The following is a 23,708-nucleotide window of genomic DNA, read 5'->3' as shown; positions in this document are numbered from 1 at the left end:
AGCACATTTTAACAGCAATACTAAACACTCAAATTTTAAACTAAAATTTTCAAAAGTACTTTTTAAAAACACTTTTCAAAAGTAACGAAGAACTGCACTTAAGATGTTAATGTCTGGATAATATAAATTTATAATTTTAGTACATCACCTAATATTTGTGTTTACCATAACCAAGTGTTCGGTCGTAAAATTTTATTTTCCCTTGCTTATTACATTGCGAGTCACGTGACTCATATTACCAAAGTGGTAATATTTTGTTTCCCTGTAATATCCTTGACAAATAAATTAAATTCCAAATGTGACATCCATCTTTGTTAGTTTGTTACCGTTTATGGTTTTTCCTTAATATTTGATGTTAAATATTAAAAAGAAATTTTATTTGATTTTTGATGTTTGGTTATGTATTTTCTAGGCAGCCAAAAGGAGATAATTAATAAAATGAATATTTGATAGGATATTGATATTGATATTGAATTAAGCAAATATATGCTTTTTTATAATATCTAATTCAAAATTCAAAATCTTACTTTAAATTCAAATATTGAGTATTACTATTTGGAGGTTTAGTCAAAAAGTAAATAGATTATCCATCATCAGTTCTCCAAATTCGCTAAATATTATAGTGCTATAAAATTTTCAACGCTTTATTTTTTTCCATTAAATTGTTGTACATGTTTCATAATGTTTTATAGAATTAATATTTAACAATTCAACCATTAAATTTATATGTTTTTAATATTTATGTATGTAAATTTTATCGATCTAATATCTCTATGATATTAATTTAAAGTATAGTTTATATCAATAAATATTTTAAAATTTTTTAATATGATATTAGGTGTATGAGATGGGGGTAGCACAGTTCAAACTCGTGCCAAACAGATATTTGATAAGAGTTTTAATGACCATTTCATTTAAGTCAATAATTTTTTTAATTTATATTAAACTTGACTTACATCAATAGAGTATGAAATATGACAAGTTGTTAAAATATTAATCGTAAGAAACACTTAGTTTTTATAGTAAAAAGTGGGATGGAAAAATATTTTTCCACCCAAATACAAAAGCTGAGATTTAAGTGTTTTTGTTTTCGACTCTGCAGTTAAAAGTGAAAATTATCAAAATATCCTTACTTATATTAACTATTTAAAAGGCATGTAAAAAAGTAGATTGATTTATATTTTATATATGATTATATTTAATTATCTAAATATTTTATGTAATGTTATATTATTTAAATCTTATTTATTATTTTTAATTTTAATTTTTTTTATATATGATAAATTTTACAAGTATTTTATATTAATTACTTAAAAGACATTTAAATTTCATATTTCATGTATCATTGTATTAAATTATTTAAATGAGAAAATATTTGGTACACTGTTATTGGGATTTTTAGACTTCACAAATAGGATTAAGAGATTGACAAGTATTCTACAAGGGTATAGTCTAATATTCAAAATAAAAAGACGTAAGACAATTTTTAAGGCTAGTTGTGAAATAAAAATAGTACACTATTAGTGTATCAAATATTAACCCTATTTAAATATCATATAACTTAACTAATTTTTTACTTTCTACTATCATGTAAACCTAATTATGGGTGGGCCACCCTGCCTAGGCTCGAAGGCTTGCCCAAAAAGTTGGAGGTTTTGAACAAAAATATATGCTTGAAAAATAGGCTTTAACAAAAAATAAGATCCATTTTCTAAATGCGCCAAGTCTCGGATAAGGATTTTTTGGCCCAGCCCAACCTAAACTGCATAAATTTTTTTTGTTGCTGCTTACTGTTGTTTTGCTACTATATTGCTATTATTTTGTTGTTATTGTTTGGATATTGTATAAATCTTATTTTATTGTTAATTTTGCTACTATTTTAGAGGTATTTGTTTGCTAAGTAGCAACAATTTTTGCGTTGTATAAAAACATTTTTAATGTATTTTCAATTTATTGGGAAATATTTATTTTAATGTTTTTAGTGTACTTGATGTATTGTATTTTTTAAATTTGTTTTTATATAATAAAAATTTTGAGCTCCTCATTTTTTATCTGGGTTGAGCCTAGGCAAAATTTTAGGCCCATTTTTCGAGTTAAGTTGGACTTAAATTTTGAAAACAGGCCTAAAATTTGGCATTGGCCCGGTCCATGATCAAGTCTAAAATTTTTTAACTTTTAACTGTAATTTTTTATAGCAATGGAGAGCACTAAAAACTAACAAACATATTTTTTAGAGCACTTTTTTATCACACTTTTCGAAAGTATTTTTTTCTAAAAATATTTTTAAATAGTATTTTCTAATCACAACAGTAATAAAGAACTAACCATTAAATTTTATACCGATATAAGTTGATCCTCTCTTCATAAAATAATACTTATATTTTACTTATCCAAAACTTTTTTTGTACAATAATGATTAAATCTAAACTATTGAGAAGAAAATGAGCACCCAGCCAATTGAAAGATTCAGTAAAATATATGTATTAAATAATTTCAATTTGTGTAGATGAAATGAATGCCACAAAAGAAAACAGCTTTTTTGGGGAAGAGGTAATGGTAGGAGAGGTTCTAAGCAATGTCTCATTGAAGAGGTGCAGCTGTGTCAATTAACCAAATCTCTTGGAGACGCATCAAACCATTTCTGGTAGCATACGAATGGGCATCCTGCAAATTTCAAAACTTCTCTAAATCACTCAATTTTATAAATTCACGTGTTTCAATTGACGTAAATACATATGATTAAATCAACTCCACTCTTTTTTAATTCATTTGTATGTTCAACATTTATTTTAATAAAAAAATCATGTGGATCGTAAAGAAAATTCCAATTTCCTTACTTATCTACAAGCTTTACTTTGGTTCACTTGAATTAAGTAGCTGAAAAGCTGAGCCAATGTAGCAATTGTTGGGCGGCAAAATCCGACCAAACTTTGGTTAAGATCACTTCCGCCATCCCTTGTTCTTGTGGTTTTTAGTGTGTTTTTGCATGGTGTTTATATCACAAGAAGATAAACCATTCATCAATCATTGATTATGGACAGCTCTTTCCTGTCTTCCACATTTGGTGCCCCCACTACTTACATCCCATTTCACTATTATATTCTCCTATCCGATCAAATTCTATTTCATGTGTTCGTATCATATTTATTTAACTTTTTTCATGTTAAAATTGTAAATTAAATTTTTTTTTACATTTCTTTAACTTTTGATAAGCTAATAATTCATATTATATAAGTTTTGACAGTTTCAGTGATGTTTTAGTAATTTTTTCTGTTCACATCATTAAATTCAATAGAAAATAATTAATATGTATTTAACGAACAAGGCCTTGATATTGTTAATAAAACCTAAGACCCTCTCTTTTTGAGTATTCAAGTTTGAATCTCACTAGTGCAACAGCCAAGCCTCCAATCTTATGATGCCTAATTGACATACGTGGGCCCATTTGTACTTTATATTAGTTTGATTTTATTTTTATAGTGGGTGAAAAATGTACTTATGTACTTTTCAATATAATTAATGTGGTATTTTTCTATATTTGTTCCGCCTCTAATATAAATAAGTGGTGATGTTAGAGCATATCAACTTATTTTTGGTAGCAATTGAAGTGAAAAAAAGAATCAAATTAATGGATTCCAATGCTTCAAGCTTTCTTCTAAATGACTCCGTTCTTCACTCAATTCATAATTATCAAAGTAATGAAGAAAATGGTGTTATTGATCTTGGTCTGAGTCTGGGAACTTTCCAACCTCAACCTTACCATCCATCTACACATTGTAAGTCTTTGTGTTTTCTGTTCAGTTTGATCCCTCTACACATTATAAGTTATACTCACAATTGAAAAAAGTATATTGGATCAACTTGTTCAACCGAGAAATAGTGGTTTGTTTGATCTATTTAATTTAAGTGTTTAAAATATGATTGCAATGATCTAACTCTTAACTCTTTTGAGTCAGTGGTAAACTTCGAAAGCAGATATAAAAAAATATATTCAAAAAAAAAGACGTAAAATAATTTTTTAAGGCTAGTTGTGAAATAAAAATAGTACACTATTAGTGTATCAAATATTAACCCTATTTAAATATCATATAACTTAACTAATTATTTACTTTCTACTATCATGTAAACCTAATTATGGGTGGGCCACCTCGCCTAGGCTCGAAGGTTTGCCCGAAAAATTGGAGGTTTTGAACAAAAATATAGGCTTGAAAAATGGGCTTTGACAAAAAATAATATCCATTTTCTAAATACGTCGGGTCTCGAATAAGGATTTTTTGGCCCAGGCTTGGCCAAGTCTAACCTAAACTGCATAAATTTTTTTTGTTGCTGCTTACTGTTGTTTTGCTACTATATTGCTATTATTTTGTTGTTATTGTTTGGATATTGTATAAATCTTATTTTATTGTTAATTTTGCTACTATTTTAGAGGTATTTGTTTACTAAGTATAGCAACCATTTTCATGTTGTATAAAAACATTTTTAATGTATTTTCAATTTATTGGGAAATATTTATTTTAATGTTTTTAGTGTACTTGATGTATTGTATTTTTTAAATTTATTTTATATAATAAAAAATTTGAGCTCCTCATTTTTTATCTGGGTTGAGCCTAGGCAAAATTTTAGGCCCATTTTTCGAGCTAAGTTGGGCTTAAATTTAGAAAATAGGCCTAAAATTTGGCATTGGCCCGGTCCATGATCAAGTCTAAAATTTTTTAACTTTTAATTGTAATTTTTTATAGCAATGGAGAGCACTAAAAACTAACAAACATACTTTTTAGAGCACTTTTTTTATCATACTTTTCGAAATTATTTTTTTTAAAAAACATTTTTGAAGAGTATTTTCCAATCACAACAGTGATAAAGAACTAACCCTTAAATTTTATACCAATACAAGTTGATTCCCTCTTCATAAAATAATACTTATATTTTACTTATACAAAACTTTTTTGTACAATAATGATTAAATCTAAACTATTGCGAAGAAAATGAGCACCCAACCAATTGAAGGATTCAGTAAAATATATGTATTAAATAATTTCAATTTGTGTAGATGAAACGAATGCCTCAAAAGAAAACAACTTTTTTGGGGAAGAGGTAATGGTAGGAGAGATTCTGAGCAATGTCTCATTGAAGAGGTGCAGTTGTGTCAATTAACCAAATCTCTTGGAGACACATCAAACCACTTCTGGTAGCATAGGAATGGGCATCGTGCAAATTTCAAAACTTCTGTAAATCACTCAATTTTATTAATTCATTGGTTTCAATTTACGTAAATACGTATGATTAAATCAACTCCACTATTTTTAATTCATTTGTATGTTCAACATTTATTTTAATAAAAAAATCATGTGGATCGTAAAGAAAATTCCAATTTCCTTACTTATCTACAAGCTTTACTTTGGTTCACTTGAATTAAGTAGCTGAAAAGCTGAGCCAATGTAGCAATTGTTGGGCGGCAAAATCCGACCAAACTTTGGTTAAGATCACTTCCGCCATCCCTTGTTCTTGTGGTTTTCAAGAAGATAAACCATTCATCAATCATTGATTATGGACAGTTCTTTCCTGTCTTCCACATTTGGTGCCCCTACTTCTTACATCCCATTTCACTATTATATTCTCCTATCCGATCAAATTCTATTTCATGTGTTCGTATCATATTTATTTAACTTTTTTCATGTTAAAATTGTAAATTAATTTTTTTTTTACATTTCTTTAACTTTTGATAAGCTAATAATTCATATTATATAAGTTTTGACCCTTTTTTTTTCGGTCATGTTTTAATAATTTTTTCTATTCACATCATTAAATTTAATAGAAAATAATTAATGTGTATTTAACGAACAAGGCCTTGACATTGTTGATAAAACCTAAGACCCTTTCTTCTTGAGCATTCCGGTTTGAATCTCACTAGTGTAACTGCTAAGTCTCCAATCTTATGATGCCTAATTGACATACGTGGGTCCATTTGTACTTTGTATTGGTTTGATTTTATTTTTATAGTGGGTGAAAAATGTACTTATGTACTTTTCAATACAATTAATGTGGTATTTTTTCTATATTTGTTCTGCCTCTAATATAAATAAGTGGTGATGTTAGAGCATACCAACTTGCTTTTGGTAGCAATTGAAGTGACAAAAAGAATCAAATTAATGGATTCCAATGCTTCAAGCTTTCTTCTAAACGACTCCATTCTTCACTCAGTTTATAATTATCAAAGTAATGAAGAAAATGGTATTATTGATCTTGGTCTGAGTCTGGGAACTTTCCAACCTCAACCTTACCATCCATCTACACATTGTAAGTCTTTGTGTTTTCTATTCAGTTTGATCCCTCTACACATTATAAGTTATACTCGCAGTTGAAAAAAGCATATTGGATCAACTTGTTCAACCGAGAAATAGTGGTTTGTTTGATCTATTCAATTTGAGTGTTTTAAACATGATTGCAATGATCTAACTCTTAACTCTTTTGAGTCAGTGGTAAGCTTCGAAGGCAGATATAGTGACCTGATAAATTGGCCCGGCCAGCCAAATTCGTCACACCAAAAAAGCTCGAACGCTGGATATTCCGAGGAGTGTCAGGACGAAGCAGAAGGGGTTGAAAGCAAGGAGAGGTGGGTTTATGTTAAGGTAAACATGGATGGAGTTATGGTTGGTAGAAAAGTTTGCATGGCTGATCATGGCGGCTACTTAGGCCTTGCACGACAACTCGAAGAAATGTTCGGTATGTTATTATTCTTATAAGGTAGTGACTTTTTTGGTCTTCCCAATTTAGAAAAAAGATTATTTTAACTCTCCATAGGAAAAGTTAACCTTTATTAATTTTGTAGAAAAAAATTATTTTAACTCTCCATAGGAAAAGTTAACCTTTATTAATTTTGTTGATATGTCATTCATGTAGATTACCGTGTCGACATTTAATTAATTTTTTATTTTTAAAAATATTAAAAACACTTTTTTTTTATTTTTAAAAATAGTTTTTATATTTTTAAAATTTTTAAAAAAATTAATTAAATGTCCACGTTTATACGGCGTCAATAAAGTTAAAAAATATTACCGTTTTAATTCATTTTAGGGTGATTTGAAAACAAACGTAGATTAAAGGGCTAAAAAATAAAAAATTAAATGAAGGGCTAAAATAAATTTTTTTACAAAGTTAAAAAATCAAATAAATCATTATGCCTCCAAAATTTCTTTTAATCAAGAGCTTCAGCATGCGTGAGCGCTATCTAAATGATGGTCGGACAGGGAGACATTCACTCTCGGGATTAAGGTTATTCGGAGTGGAGTCGGAGTATTGGTTATTATACAAAGACGACATAGAGGAAAATTGGAGGAATGTTGGGGATGTCCCCTGGAAGTAAGCTAATTTACCTGCTATCTTCTCAAATTTCACTTTTGCTTTCATAATTTAATTTTAATTTTAATTTTAATATAGGGAGTTCGTGGAACGGGTGAAACGGCTGCGTATATGCCGAAAGAAGGATGATGTTCATCGTCCATCATTCTGAGTACGTAGCTGCTGTGTTTCGTTTTCATAGTGCTTACAAGATGTTTAGCTTACTCAACAACTCCAAACCTGTTTATTTCTCTTATCCAACTTTGAATTTCTATGTATTTTGTAATTAATTTTTAATTATTTCTACTATTAAATAATAATTTCCATCTTATCAACCTAAATTTATGAAAAACTAACCCCCTATTGATACAACATATGAATGTGATTGTGTTTCATTATATCATTGAATCTACCTACATCCATACTTCTTATATGATTAATATTTTAACAATTCAACCTTGTTTATATAGATTTCCCAGATATGGATATATAATTCTAAGGTCCTCTAAATACATGAAAAATATTCGTAACATAGTAGGAAAAAAAAACAAATAAAATGATTGGTTTTACCAATATGACCTATCACGTATACTTCACATATATATACACACACATACACCAACAGCCATTTCATGCAAAAAGAACTTACCTAGCAATAACATATTACCTAAGAAGGAATCCTACAAAAACAAAGACATGAACATTTTGTCTCCAGCATGATTGCGTCGTTATTGCTGTACATACGAGCTAACAGTTTCAGTTGAAGCAGAACTAACCATAATTTCGAAACCATGCCTCCCCAGTTTGATGAAAGGAACTTGGTTTTAATGATTTCTTAATCAGTTGATGTTGTCAACCTTTCCAAAGCATCAAAGACATGCCTCATGGTAGGTCTTCTTTCAGGGCTGCTATGGACACTGTACAAGCCCAATCTGAACCCTTCCCAAACCCATTACAAGACAACCCACTAGCCTAACCCAATCAGCCCAATTGGCAGAGCCCAAACGGCCCAATAAGCCCAACCGGCCCCAAACCCAGTCAGACTAGGGCAGAAACCCTAGCCCCCTGTTGTGCCGCACCTGCTCCTGGCCGCCTCACCTGCCCTCTGTTCACAGCCGTCCCATAGCCATCTCTCCTCCACCTGCTCCCATCACCTCCTTGAACACCTGCAAACATGACGGAAGCAGCAACAGAAACAGAAACGCAGCAAACAGTAACAAAACAACAATAGGACTTTGTATAATCGGCTATAAAGAGCCATTCATTTTCAATGTAAAAGGAGGGGTTTCGGTTCGGCCTCGATTTTTATAAAAGAACAGAAAGAAAAAGGTTGAACATTTTTTGCTCAGTTTTATCTTTTCTTTTGCTTACTGTTTTTATTTCTTTCAAGTTTATTTATTTATTTTTAACTTGAAAACATAAAGAAAAATAATAAAGGAGAAGGCTTTTTACCTTTTTTACCTGCACCGCGCCGGACGTGGAGGAAGGCGAGCGGTTTCGCCTTTTTTCGGGTCTTTAGGCCTTTGTTTCACGAGATTCGGCCCCAGATCCGTGCCTAAGAGGCACTCAGCTTTGAACTAGGATCAAAAAGATCTGATTTTGAGACGTCGGCCACCGCACGCGGCGGTGCTACGCCGGAGGCCGGGCCGGACCGGCGGCCGGATTCTGGGGAGGAAGATGAGAGAGGAGAGAGTTTTGAAATTTTATTTTTTAAAATAGAAGGGCTGAATGGATTTTTTTTTCAGAAAATTTGGGCTTAAATGCTGATATAAAACGGCGCCGTTTTGATATGGCCTGACCCGCGCGACGACCCGACCCGCCTAGAGGATCCGCGTGTTTTCGACGGAAGGGCTAATTGCATCTTTAGCCCTTCCGCTTTTAAATAATCTTGCAATCTGGTTTTTTTTGGTTTTTTAAATTCGCCCTGAAATCTATTCTGATTTACAATTTGGTCCAACCTGAAGCGCAGTGTTTTGGTGAGCGGGAATATTTCCCATTTTGGTCCCTCCATTTTTACTCGTGTTGCATTTGGGCCCTAATTTGCTTTTCTTTTTAAATTTGGCTCTTAAATTTTACTTTTCTCTCGATTTAGTCCCTTTTGTTTTTTTATTTTCGATTTTGCCCTGTGTTGTTGCTTTTACTTCGATCTAGTCCCTTTTTAACACTTTTATTATTTTCTTCATTATTTTAGCGTATTATCATTTATTATTATTATTATTGCTTTTATATATATAGGAGTATATTTTTTTATATTTTTATATATTTATATACATACTTTTTATATTTTATGATAGTTATATACGTATATACGTATATGTGTACATATTTACTTATATATATATATATTTTATAATGCATATATGCATATATTTTTCTTGTTTTTATAAATTAACGTACATACTTATATTTTACATATCTTTGTATTTTATAATCTATATACATATACATGTAAATACTTATATTTTTATATCTTATAATTCACATATATTTTTTCATTTTTTATAATTTTATGTATATACATACTATACATATTTCCCTTAAATATACATGTACATATACATGTTCATATTTTATAATTTTCATCTATTTTCCTTTATTGTTTTGTATGATCATTTACTATGTATTTATATGTCTATTTTTTATGCTTCAGTTTATTTATTTATTTATTTATTTGCTATGGAATGTATGATTTATTTATTATTCGTTTTGTTCATTTTTTTATTTACATAATCATGTTTATTATTCCGCCATGCACATGAATATCATATTTTTAAAAAAGGGAAATGTTTCCAAATAAGGCAATATTTTGCGTTTGGAAATTCGAGGAACGTGCCCTAAGGTACTGGGTTTCGATTTCTCGTTCGACCAAATAGCTAAATATCCTTTTGAAAACTTTTCAAAAATAAGGCAATGTTTTGCGTTTGGAAATTCGAGGAACGTGCCCTAAGGTACTGGGTTTCGATTTCTCGTTTAACCAAATTGTCAAATATCCTATTGAATTTAAACTCATGCCATTCGAATTTTTTTTAAAAAAAAGGATCGTATTTTAAATTTCTTTAAAGTTTTCAATGTTCGACACTAAGACATCAGGTAATCGGCTAGGTACCAATTTTGGGCGTTACGGGGTGCTAATCCTTCCCCGTACGTAACCGACTCCCGAACCCGTTTTCTAAATTTCGCAGACCTAAATTGTTGTTTTAATAAAATCCACTCGTTTATTAAAAGCAACTACTTTTCAAGGTGATCCAATCACACCTTAACAAAAGATTGGTGGCGACTCCCTGTTTCATTTCCTTCGAAACCCAAGTCGACCCCGTTTTTATCAAAAAATGGCGCCAACAGCTTGGCGACTCCACTGGGGAATTTAAATAAGAGAGTCAAGCCATGAGTTGATTATTTCTTGTCTTTTTGTCGAAAGTTGAAAATTTGGTTTAAATATACGATCCTCTCATTGCATTTCATTTGTTTGAGTTATAGTTTTTATCATGTTTTGTATTCTAAAATTTTTATATCTCTGCACATTGCATTGCATGGCCGTTGGTCACACCCTCTTAAGTGGGAGTGAGAAGCTACGCCTTCGTGAGGTTTTCACCTCCGCATGGGATAGTGAATCGCTTTCGGGATACATCCGTACCTATGTCTTCGTGAGATCTTCATCTCTGCATGGCCATAGGGAAATGTATTCCCCTGAACTGAACTCAGTCCGTATGAGCCTATAATGGGTGAGGATCGAGGAATCTGCTGGTTCGGGTACCCTTACTTTAGAACCAACCCTCATATGGTAGACTTAGGAACTTAACCTAGGTAGAGCCACTCCAAACCCCTAGTATCTACCTGATTAGGTACTTTTTGTTTTCCTTGTTTGCTTCTATTTTTTTTACTAACCGATCTTGTTTTGTTCTGATTATGATTGCCTTGCATTTGCATTTTAGGAAAGAGATATGGATTCAAATCCAATTACTAAATTAGAAAGCTTGTCATGGAATACGAATTCCTTGATAAAGTGGAAAACAATACGACTTCCCAAACATATTCTGAGAAACATAAGAATGGCGATGGAAGAGTTCGTGACCTTGCTTGGTGGCCTGGGGATTCGAGACGATTGTCCAAAAGCCTTCAACAAGCTGACGAGCCTTATGAAGATGGGCAGATGATGGATCGCGACCAAGATTAAGAAAATGAGCTAGCAATGGCATCTATTGGTGAGATTACCTCAAACATGCGGATGAAGAAAAAATCGATGTTGTTTCTTGGAATATGAGGGTAAGGTCGTACATGTATCCGTTTTATGTAAGGGAATTTACTTTCTAGAAAAGTTTCCTAAATGTAATTGAATCAGAATCAACGTCTCTTTAGGCATTCATTTCATGCATCTGCAGTACATTGTATCATATACATTAGATTTTCACGAAGTGACCCTAATTATGTAAAATTATTTCAGCTAATCTGGAAAACCAATCAACCAAACATCCTTACGGTACTCGTCGCAAAGCCAAAGAAATGGATCAAAGATTAGAGAAACTGGAGCAAACGCAAAAAGAGATGCAAGACCAGTTACAGGTGCAAATGAAAGAACATATGGAAAAGATCCAGAAAGACATGGCACAAAAGATGAAGGAGTCTCAGGATGAACTAATGACTAAATTGACGCAACTAATAACCAAGGGAGTGGATAAAGGGAAAAATCCTGTGGTTTGCGATGAAGAAGGAAACAATGATGAGCCACTTTTTTCTCTAGGATACACGCCTCCGCAAGCGCAAATTCAGATTGAACCACATCCACGAAGATCTTCTGTTTCGATTAGGCCTCAGCACTTTCAAGGTGACGCTTCAATACCGAAGAACCTTCAGGGCAGATCTGGTTCTAGTCCTGACGATAATCTGGTTGTCCCGGACTTCGATGAAGTAGCGGAGAAAGACAAGATGAAGGAGGAGTTACCAAAGCAGTTTGAGGAGAAATGGAAATAGGTTGAAGAGAAGTTTAGGGCGATAGAAAGTATCGACGGCTATCGTGGAATAGATGCGAAAGATCTGAGTTTAGTTCCGGATTTGGTGCTTCCTTACAAATTTAAGATGCCGGAATTCGAGAAATATAATGGGACCAGCTGCCCAGAAGCTCATATTACTATGTTCTGTAGGCGTATGGCCGGATACGTCAACAACGACCAACTGCTCATACACTGCTTTCAAGATAGCCTCACAGGGGCAGCGTCTAAGTGGTACAATCAATTGACGCGTATCCAGATTAGTTCTTGGAGGGATTTAGCACAAGCCTTTATGAAACAATACAGTCATGTAGCTGATATGGTCCTTGACAGAATTACCCTTCAAAATATGGAGAAAAAGCCTAATGAAAGTTTTAGGCAATACGCACAAAGGTGGAGGGAGGTCGCTATCCAAGTTCAGCCGCCACTCCTAGAGAAAGAAATGACGATGCTCTTCATCCACACATTGAAGGCCCCGTTCATCACTCACATGTTGGGAAGTGCTTCGATGAGTTTTTTAGACATAGTCATGAGCGGTGAAATGATTGAAAGTGCCGTGAGAAGTGGAAAGATTGATGCTGGGGAGAATAATAGAAGGTCAGACTTAAAGAAGAAAGAAAATGATGTGAGCAATGTCAACACTTACAACAAATCGATTACACAGCCAAGAAAGGTGACTGCTAGTCAGCAAGGTTCATCTAGACAAGAAATTAGTGTGAAACAAGGTACTGAGAACCTCCAGTTCACGCCCATCCCGATGTCGTATAACGAGCTGTATCAAAAGTTATTCGATGCACGCATTGTTTCTCCTTTCTACTCAAAACCTCCACAGCCACCGTACCCCAAATGGCACGACGCGAATGCACATTGCGAATATCATGCGGGAAATACGGGGCATTCCATAGAGAACTGCATAGCCTTCAAGAAACTGGTTGAAAAGCTCATCAACATGGGTGTCGTCAAGTTTGGTGACTCATCTAATGCAGAAAATTCGCCACCCAATCGTGATTAACAATGGGGTGAACGCAATATATGAGAAAGTGTTGGGAAGTTTTCACATCAATACCATATATGAAGGCATAATTGAAAAGGGATCTTGTTAGATGTCCGCCCTTATAAACCTGGAGTGTTCCAAGCAATGGGCTTGTAGAAGAAATCCCTGTAGTTTTTAGAGCTTATTTAGAATAATGTTCAGAACATTTTTGCTATTTTTAGCCTGAAGCGATAGAAATTCCTTTGTGAAATAGGCTAATGTCTGAACGTTATTATTCTAATAAAATACATCCTTGCGTTCCTTTTTTGAGCCAATATTCTTTCATTCTTTTTGATTATTTCATTCTGTTGGATTTTCTTCCACAACATTCATTCATAATCATATTGCAAATAATCATTCATAAATTTATACATTCTTTTGTATATTCCTCGGTGCTTATTATGAGTCCTCAGATATCAATAACATGAATGAAACTGCTGCAAACTCAGATTTTCCACTTGAGTGAGGCATGTGTTTAGAGGGATCTCACGACTTTGAAGATGACACAGATCGTAGCTTATCTCCAAACTTGTTGAGGATGGTAGAACAAAAGGATAAACAGATCCTACCTCTCAGTGAATCATTAGAAATTGTGAGCTTGATGAAGACTAGAATTGACCTGCCTACAGAGACGAAAAATTCAAAGATGTCTTTGTATGATCATACCAGGGTATGCCTCGATTCTTATAATAAAACTTGCACAACAGCACGATGTCAGAAATTTACAGTGCGAACGATGCAATTCTTTGCCGGGGCAATGCCTCTCTCTTTGAGTCAGCATAGCTTTACCCATTTGAAGTTGAAGTTTCCATCCCTTCAAGATGTTGTTGGATTTTATCCTGATTAAAGATAGAGATCCAAATTTTTTTGTCGTAGTTGCGTCCCAAAAGGGCTCTATGAAAGAAATCTGGTACCAAAGAAGGTTTCTCACATACAAGATAAAAGTGGAAGATCTTATGTGGAAGACTTTAGAATAACATTGATTCTGGTCGAAAAGCATGACCAGAACTTGCCTAATCTCATGAATTCAAAAAATCAAAAAATCAAAAAAATCAAAGTCAAAATAGGAAAAAAGAAAAAAGGAGAGGCCAAGGCGAAAACCCGCAAAGGGCGCTTTGACCAAAGGTGGATCTGAGTTGAAAACCCGAAAAAGGACGACTCAAATTTTGAGCACAATGGGGCATGGACATCACCATTATCGAAGACTTCTAATGGGCATTGTTTCATTTTGAGAGGCTACTTCATGAGCTAAAGTCATCGTATACCGATACAGAATTTTAGAGAAGAGAGTATTGGAGAATGCATTGAGGTTAAACAATAGCACGATAGCTGAAGTCTCAAATTAGCTCAGAAGTGGACACCACGATTCGTCACTGAAGTTCCTAGAGTTGAACATCAAAAATTGAAGGAAAATGACTGAGACTTACGAGGATTGACGTGAGAAATTACCATTTACCCTCATTGTTTGTCGAACATCGGTACTGGGGCAACACTTCTCTTTTTGGTTTACAGGATTGAGGTAGTTCTACCTATTAGAATCCCCTCATTGCTTGTTGAAGGGATCCAATCGCAATGTGATCAGTTGGCCCTAGGAGAAGGGTTAAAAGCTATTCATCAGGGTCAGATGTACCATAAATAAATAATATGAGCCCATAATAAACATGCTCGTCTCAGAGAATTCCACAAGAGGGCTGGATGTTGAAAAAGATTCTTCCTTAACGAAAGGATTCTAAAGGGAAATGAATGCCAAACTAGGAAAGTCCCTATGTTGTAAAGAAGACCATTTTTAGAAGAGCACTGATCCTGAGTGAGATTGCTAATCCTATAAACTCGGATCCAGTCTAGAAACACTTCGTTTAAAGAAGAAGGAAGGACCAAGGAAAACCTGCAAAAGGGCACTTTGATTCAAAAAAAAAAAAAAAGAGGAAGAAAAAGAAGAAGATGAAAAAAATGAAAAATGAAAAAGTAAAAATGGAGAGGCTAAGGGGAAAACCCGCAAATGACACCTTAGGCCAAAGGGGATTTGAGTTGAAAACCCGAAAGGGGCGGCTCAAATACTGATCAAAATGGGGCAGAAGGTGATATAAGCTGCTCAAGTTTTGTTCATATTGAGGTATGTGTTGATCTTGCCATGCCTGAATCAACAGGAAAGGATAGGCGACATCTTGAGGGCATCGACAGAGCATTGTAGATCTCCTAAACACATGTCCAACTCAAAAGGGTCTTCAGAAAGTTTGTATAGAGAAGTTCAAGCTGTGATATCTGGGGCACCCAATTCTCATGTTATTTGTTGTTCTTGGAATACTTTTTCTTTCTTTCCAAGATATACATTCCCAATTAATTCTTTTGTTGTCCTTCTTCACTATTTTCGATAATTTGTTCTTTCGAGCTATGCTCAGAACCAACTTTATTCTTATCCATTGTTATGACCTTTTTTGCAAGCATTAGAATAATGATTAATGGACCAATAAAACTTTCACAAAGGAAGTTTTGCATATTACTCTGAAAAGTTTCTAAATAATACAGGAACCTGAAACAGGACTATTGTTTAGAACATGCCAAATTTGAAGGTTGGAAATTTGAGAAGGAAGAGTCTAAGTTTGGACTTTCTCTTTGGATTTTGTTGACAAATGCATTGATTGAACAAAAGGACAAGATGTCGTGTCAATGAAAAGCTTAAATAAACAAGCAAGCAATGATCACTAGGCAATAGGAAGAGGTTACCTCGGAGAAGAGAGCCTTCATTTGTGCATGAGTCTTTGAAACGACACCCTGGAAATGGTGTAAGGGGGACCAGAAAGATTAAGATCCTATATCCTTGAATTGTGATAAAAGAGGATTGAGGAAAAACCATATTTCTACCCTTGGATTGTAGAGGGAGAATGATGGTACAAATTTTGTGCCCTAATAGATTAAACTTTAAGGTTTACAGTGGGGGGCAACCAGATTAAGTGTTTCTTTGGATATACCAGACGAGCAAAAAGGCGTTGTAGTACGTCAGTGATAAAACCTTAATAAGTTTTTACGTGATGTTAACCTAAGCATTAAGGAATCATCTTCATGACATTTTGCATTCATTCAAATGTCATTCATACATATCTAGTTAGGAGCATTTGATTCATTCTGATTATGTCATCCTAATCACTAGGCACAATTAGGTTCATAAAATAGAACATACAGGTCATGTTCCCCAAGGGACAGATCAATGAAGTTACAGATCTTGCCTTCCTGCATTGACAGCGAAGCAGATCGAAGACACAAACCTTGCCTCTTTCGGTTGTGATAGAGCTGGTTGAAGACAAAAGATCTTGCCTTCCTACATTGACAGCGAAGCAGATCGAAGACACAAACCTTGCCTCTTTCGGTTGTGATAGAGCTGGTTGAAGACAAAAGATCTTGCCTTCCTACATTAACAGCGAAGCAGATCGAAAACAAAGCCTTGCGTCCATCGATTGCAGTGGAGCTAGTTAAAGAAGCAAATCTTGCCTTCCTGCATTAACAGCAAAGCAAATCAAAAACAAAGCCTTGCCTCCATCGGTTGCGTTGGAGCTGGTTAAAGGTTACAGATTTTGTCTCCCTAAGCCGTAGCGGAGCAGATCAAAGACAGCAAATCTTATCTTCAAGTGTAAGGAAGCAGATTCAAACCATAAGTCCTATATCCCTGACCTGTAGGGGAATAGGTTGGAAATTACAGATCTTGTCCCCCTGAAGTCACAGTGGGGCAAACTAAAGCCAGAGATCTTATCTCCCTGAGATTACAGCGGAGCAGATCAAGGATAGTAATCCTATCTCCTTGAGATTACAATGGAGCGGATTAAAGGATTTTATCTCTCTGAAGTTACAGTAGAGAAGATCACGTCAGGTCTTATCTCCCTGAGATTACAGTGGAACAGACCAAAGAATTTCAGATCTTATCTCCCTGAGATTACAGCGGAGCAGATCGAAGACACTATCCTATCTCCCTGAAGTTACAGTGGAGCGGATTAAAATAAGAGATCTTATCTCCCTGAGATTACAGCGGAGCAGATCGAAGACACTATCCTATCTCCCCGAAGTTACAGTGGAGTGGATTAAAGGATCTTATCTCTCTGAGGTTACAGCAGAGTAGATCGCATCAAGTCTTATTTCCCTGAAGATGCAGTGGAACAGACTGAAAACAATAAGGCGTGTCTCCCTAAAGTTGTAGCGGAGCGGACAGAAGATAGTGATTCTTATCATGTCTAATCTTATTCCCCTAAAGTTGTAGTGGAATAGATGGAAGCGAAGTCACAAACCTTGTCTCTCTGAAGTTGCAGTAAAGCAGGTTGGAGTCACGAAACTTATCCCCCTGAAGTTGTAGTGGGGTAAGTTGAAGATATGAGTCCGATCTCCCTGAAGTTGCAGTGGAGCGGGTCAAATGATGGACCTTACCCCCTGAAGTTACAACAGAATGGATTGAAGCCACAAGTCATATCTTTTCTTGAAATTGCAGAGGAGAGGATCGACGCAACAAGACAAAGTGGATTGAAATGAAGCTACCTGAAGAAGAAAAGCACCAAGAAGTCGAGACTCGACGAGACCGGGCGAAATTGGGCTTTCTTAGTCTTTGCTCTGTTATCGTTACACGACAACGAGCAAAGAGGGGCAGCTGTACAAGCCCAATCTGAACCCTTCCCAAACCCATTACAAGACAACCCACTAGCCTAACCCAATCAACCCAATTGGCAGAGCCCAAACGGCCCAATAAGCCCAACCGGCCCCAAACCCAGTCAGACTAGGGCAGAAACCCTAGCCCCCTGTTGTGCCGCACCTGCTCCTGGCCGCCTCACCTGCCCTCTATTCACAGCCGTCCCATAGCCATCTCTCCTCCACCTGCTCCCATCACCTCCTTGAACACCTGCAAACATGACGGAAGCAGCAACAGAAACAGAAACGCAGCAAACAGTAACAAAACAACAATAGGACTTTGTATAATCGACTATAAAGAGCCATTCATTTTCAATGTAAAAGGAGGGGTTTCGGTTCGGCCTCGATTTTTATAAAAGAACAGAAAGAAAAAGGTTGAACATTTTTTGCTCAGTTTTATCTTTTCTTTTGCTTACTGTTTTTATTTCTTTCAAGTTTATTTATTTATTTTTAACTTGAAAACATAAAGAAAAATAATAAAGGAGAAGGCTTTTACCTTTTTTACCTGCACCGCGCCGGACGTGGAGGAAGGCGAGCGGTTTCGCCTTTTTTCGGGTCTTTAAGCCTTTGTTCACGAGATTCGGCCCCAGATCCGTGCCTAAGAGGCACTCAGCTTTGAACTAGGATCAAAAAGATCTGATTTTGAGACGTCGGCCACCGCACGCGGCGGTGCTACGCCGGAGGCCGGGCCGGACCGGCGGCCGGATTCTGGGGAGGAAGATAAGAGAGGAGAGAGTTTTGAAATTTTATTTTTTAAAATAGAAGGGCTGAATGGATTTTTTTTCAGAAAATTTGGGCTTAAATGCTGATATAAAACGGCGCCGTTTTGATATGGCCTGACCCGCGCGACGACCCGACCCGCCTAGAGGATCCGCGTGTTTTCGACGGAAGGGCTAATTGCATCTTTAGCCCTTCCGCTTTTAAATAATCTTGCAATCTGGTTTTTTTTGGTTTTTAAATTCGCCCTGAAATCTATTCTGATTTACAATTTGGTCCAACCTGAAGCGCAGTGTTTTGGTGAGCGGGAATATTTCCCATTTTGGTCCCTCCATTTTTACTCGTGTTGCATTTGGGCCCTAATTTGCTTTTCTTTTTAAATTGGCTCTTAAATTTTACTTTTCTCTCGATTTAGTCCCTTTGTTTTTTATTTTCGATTTTGCCCCGTGTTGTTGCTTTTACTTCGATCTAGTCCCTTTTTAACACTTTTATTATTTTCTTCATTATTTTAGCGTATTATCATTTATTATTATTATTATTGCTTTTATATATATAGGAGTATATATTTTTTTATATTTTATATATTTATATACATACTTTTTATATTTTATGATAGTTATATATGTATATACGTATATGTGTACATATTTACTTATATATATATATATTTTATAATGCATATATGCATATATTTTCTTGTTTTTATAAATTAACGTACATACTTATATTTTACATATCTTTGTATTTTATAATCTATATACATATACATGTAAATACTTATATTTTTATATCTTATAATTCACATATATTTTTTCATTTTTTTATAATTTTATGTATATACATACTATACATATTTCCCTTAAATATACATGTACATATACATGTTCATATTTTATAATTTTCATCTATTTTCCTTTATTGTTTTGTATGATCATTTACTATGTATTTATATGTCTATTTTTTATGCTTCAGTTTATTTATTTATTTATTTATTTGCTATGGAATGTATGATTTATTTATTATTCGTTTTGTTCATTTTTTTTATTTACATAATCATGTTTATTATTCCGCCATGCACATGAATATCATATTTTAAAAAGGGAAATGTTTCCAAATAAGGCAATATTTTGCGTTTGGAAATTCGAGGAACGTGCCCTAAGGTACTGGGTTTCGATTTCTCGTTCGACCAAATAGCTAAATATCCTTTTGAAAACTTTTCAAAAATAAGGCAATGTTTTGCGTTTGGAAATTCGAGGAACGTGCCCTAAGGTACTGGGTTTCGATTTCTCGTTTAACCAAATTGTCAAATATCCTATTGAATTTAAACTCATGCCATTCGAATTTTTTTTTAAAAAAAGGATCGTATTTTAAATTTCTTTAAAGTTTTCAATGTTCGACACTAAGACATCAGGTAATCGGCTAGGTACCAATTTGGGCGTTACGGGGTGCTAATCCTTCCCCGTACGTAACCGACTCCCGAACCCGTTTTCTAAATTTCGCAGACCTAAATTGTTGTTTTAATAAAATCCACTCGTTTATTAAAAGCAACTACTTTTCAAGGTGATCCAATCACACCTTAACAAAAGATTGGTGGCGACTCCCTGTTTCATTTTCTTCGAAACCCAAGTCGACCCCGTTTTTATCAAAAAAGGGCGCCAACAGACACAAGCCATTGTGATATTTAGAACTGCTATTATCTCCTCCTCTTCATCCGCATCCGGTGCTAAATACGGATCTAAAACATCCAAAAGTTGTTTTTTTTCTTCAATGCATAGCTGAATCCAATGAACAAGATCCATTTCCGAGTTACCTACACAAACAACAGGGTATTTCCCTGTGAGCATTTCTAGCAAGATTACCCCATATGAGTAGACATCCCACTTCTGTGATTGTTTTACTACTTTCAGGGCTTCGGGAGCCTGGTAAAAAGATCTCAAGTTCGTGGAGGAATAAATGGCAGTAGCTTCCGAGGAAGCACTCTTTTGTAGTCTCTCTTGGGGTTCATCTGAAGGCATTCGGTCAGATTGCATGATTGGGGAATTCCCAGCAATATCAGCTAGTTGTCCAAGTCTGAAATCAGATATCCATGATTCCATATTCTGGTCAAGTAATATGTTACTCGGCTTCAAATCTCCGTGAACATATTTTTGGGCTGAATTCATGTAGATAAACCAAGCCTTTGGCTATACCCTTAATGATTTTAGTCGTACAGGCCAAGATAACGGTGTGAAAGATACCATCCCAGCCTTCCCTGATACAGATAAGAAAAAAGTGACATTTAATACAAATTGCCAAAAGGTTATACTACTTCTAGTAAGTAATACAATGATAACATACCATGCAATGCAATGGCAAGGCTTCCATTAGGTACATAATCATATACAAGGAGCTTTTCATCGACAGACCAATAATAGGCTCTGAGAGTAACAATGTTCGGATGCCTCAGCTTTCCAATTGCTTCTACTTCAGTCCGGAATTCCTTAAACCTTTGAGAGCCACCTTCTCCTAGTCTTCTAACAGCTAAAATAAGCCCATCATCGAACACGACTTTGTACATGATACCAGTTCCGCTCTTCCCCAGTACAAAAGCAGAAGCTTTAAGTAGTTCATCCAAATCAAATGCCAATTGTGTATCCGACAGCAAAAGATCATACTGCTCTAGATTTTCCGATAAAGTTTCCAACTCAACTTTCCGGAAGCACGAACATCCCTTTCCATTCCTTCCCTTCTCAAACCCATCACCATGATCATCTTTATCATTATCACAAACGCAGACGATTGAACAACAATAGGATAACAGCATCCCAAGAATGCATACTCCAATTATATCACTCACTATAATAGCAATAACAGCTCCCTTACTTAGTCCTCTCTCATTGTCAGCTGAATTCCCAGTCGAGTTATTATCCTGCAGAAGAGGATGTGAAGAAGGCGAAGTCGCACCAGTAGTATCCAAAGAAAAAGGGTTCTTCAACGGAGGGCCACAAAGACCAGGATTACCAACAAATGCTGTTGGTCCTCTGTTCTTTAGAGCACCATTTTGGGTATTGGACCACTTAAATTGTTATAAGTGAGATCAATAAACCTTCGCAGGAAGATCACCAAGGCTACCTAGGATTAAACCAGTGAAGAGATTGTGAGACAAATCAACAGTTCCTTGCAAACTAGAAAGATTCCCAAAATCCCAAGAATTGAACCATTGAACTTATGAATGAAAGATCGAGATTTTCAAGAGAAACCAAGCCAGTTCCAAACCCATTTGGGAGTGAACCAGTGAAATAGTTTTGGCTAAGATCAAGGGTCCTTAGTCTCTTGCATTGAACAATGATGAAGCAATGAACCATTAAAGAATTCTCAGATAAATCCAATGTTGAAGGTATTTAAGCTCCCTATTGATTGGAAAAGCCTCAGACATTGAATTCCATACAGAACCAAACTTTGTAATCCCTCAACTTCAAGCAGCTCAACAGGAAAAGCCCCAAACAACTTATTGTTCCTCAAATTCAAATGGCGAAGATCAAACAAAGAGCCTAAAGCAGAAGGAAGAAATCCACGGAGTTTATTGTTTGGATGCTAATGGAAACAACCCTTTGTTCTTTGCATCCAATCCATTCCATGAACAAGGTTGTCATGAGAAGAGTTCCAGTTGCTTAAAGACCCTTCAGGGTCCTCATAAATGGAGTTCTTAAAGGATAAAAGTGCAAACCCTTCATTATTCAAACAAGTCACCACAACACCATGAAAGCACAAGAGAGGTAAAACCAAAGAAAACATCTCCAAAGAAAAATAGTGATGAAAATGCAAAGCTTGGGGGGTCAAAGGACTTACCTTTTTTATACTAGGAAAAACCAAGTAATGAATAAGAAAGCTTGAAAAGGAAAATGAATGGAGAGTTGAACTGTGAAAGGTGAGAGAGGCAATGATGGGAAAATAAGATAGCTTTGGGAAGATGGTGAATTACTTAATAAGGTGAGAAAGAAAATAAAATTGTAAAAAAGGTGAAAGTTTGTAAAAAAATATTTATACCGATGTATCTCTACTTCTCTAGTCTTATTTCCTCTTAAACGTGCATACTTAAATGAAGATAAAATTATTAAAATATAAAGTTTTTTTTTTGTCAAAATCAAGATATCTAAAGTTAGCAACAGTGATTATTTTCTCGTCGTGAGTGCTCTCTGAATAGATAAATAATTGGCCATGAAATGTGTTCCATTTCATGGACAGAAACTCATGATTAAGGGATGAAATGAGTAATTATGACACTACACCTCATAATTAAATACTAAAATGATATAATATATATAATATAATATTATAGATATTAATTATAACACAATCACATTATGAGTAAAAAGAATTATATAATAAATTAATAAAAATTATATAAAAATAAAACCTAGTTTTAGTTGAAATGGTAAAACTAAGCTAATAAATATTATAATGCATTGTATTCGAATATATCTTTTGTATTTACTTTTCTAGAGTTGATATAAAATATAAAAAGATAACATTACCCTCTTAAAATTGTTATTTATAAAAATAATATTTTGGTAATTATAAGGGATAAAAAACAAAATTTCTATTTAAGAGGTTGGAATCCCTGCCAGTAAGGTGTTCAAACGATTAACTGTTCGGTTAAACGAACCGAACTAGTATAACTTAATTAATTGAACTTTTTAATCTTTCAACCATAATCGAATCGAAATTTTTTTAAAAATAATTAATTGAATCAAAATATTTCAGTTAATTCGGTCGTAACCGAATTTATATAAAAAAATAAATTGGTAATGTTCATTTGACCTAGTAATCGAATTAAAACTACATATAATTTGTATTATAATATCAAGTTGATTAATCAACTAATTGCCTATTTGAACCAAATTATCAATAACCTAACTTCCAAAAATCATTAACCGACGTCTAATGAATTAGATCGGTTAACCGACTAATTAACTAAATTAGATCGATTC

The 23,708-nt window shown here is 34.5% G+C and overlaps 1 protein-coding gene and 1 pseudogene across 1 annotated transcript; one reads left to right on the top strand and one right to left on the bottom strand.

Moving 5' to 3' along the window:
• The first annotated feature begins 5,869 nt into the window (after window positions 1-5,869).
• On the top strand, window positions 5,870-7,673 carry LOC107903877 (auxin-responsive protein IAA32). Its single transcript, XM_016830053.2, has 4 exons — window positions 5,870-6,297; window positions 6,478-6,723; window positions 7,248-7,359; window positions 7,438-7,673. The coding sequence occupies exons 1-4, from the start codon at window positions 6,090-6,092 to the stop codon at window positions 7,508-7,510; spliced, it is 639 nt and encodes a 212-aa protein (XP_016685542.1). The 5' UTR covers window positions 5,870-6,089; the 3' UTR covers window positions 7,511-7,673.
• Window positions 7,674-8,376: 703 nt separating this feature from the next.
• Window positions 8,377-22,543, bottom strand: LOC121217193 (receptor protein kinase-like protein ZAR1; annotated as a pseudogene).
• Window positions 22,544-23,708: the final 1,165 nt, after the last annotated feature.

This window comes from Gossypium hirsutum, chromosome D05 (assembly GCF_007990345.1).
Source record: "Gossypium hirsutum isolate 1008001.06 chromosome D05, Gossypium_hirsutum_v2.1, whole genome shotgun sequence".
Classification (NCBI taxonomy): domain Eukaryota; kingdom Viridiplantae; phylum Streptophyta; class Magnoliopsida; order Malvales; family Malvaceae; genus Gossypium; species Gossypium hirsutum.
Note: the sequence above shows the minus strand (reverse complement) of the source record. Positions and strands in the feature narration are given on the sequence as shown.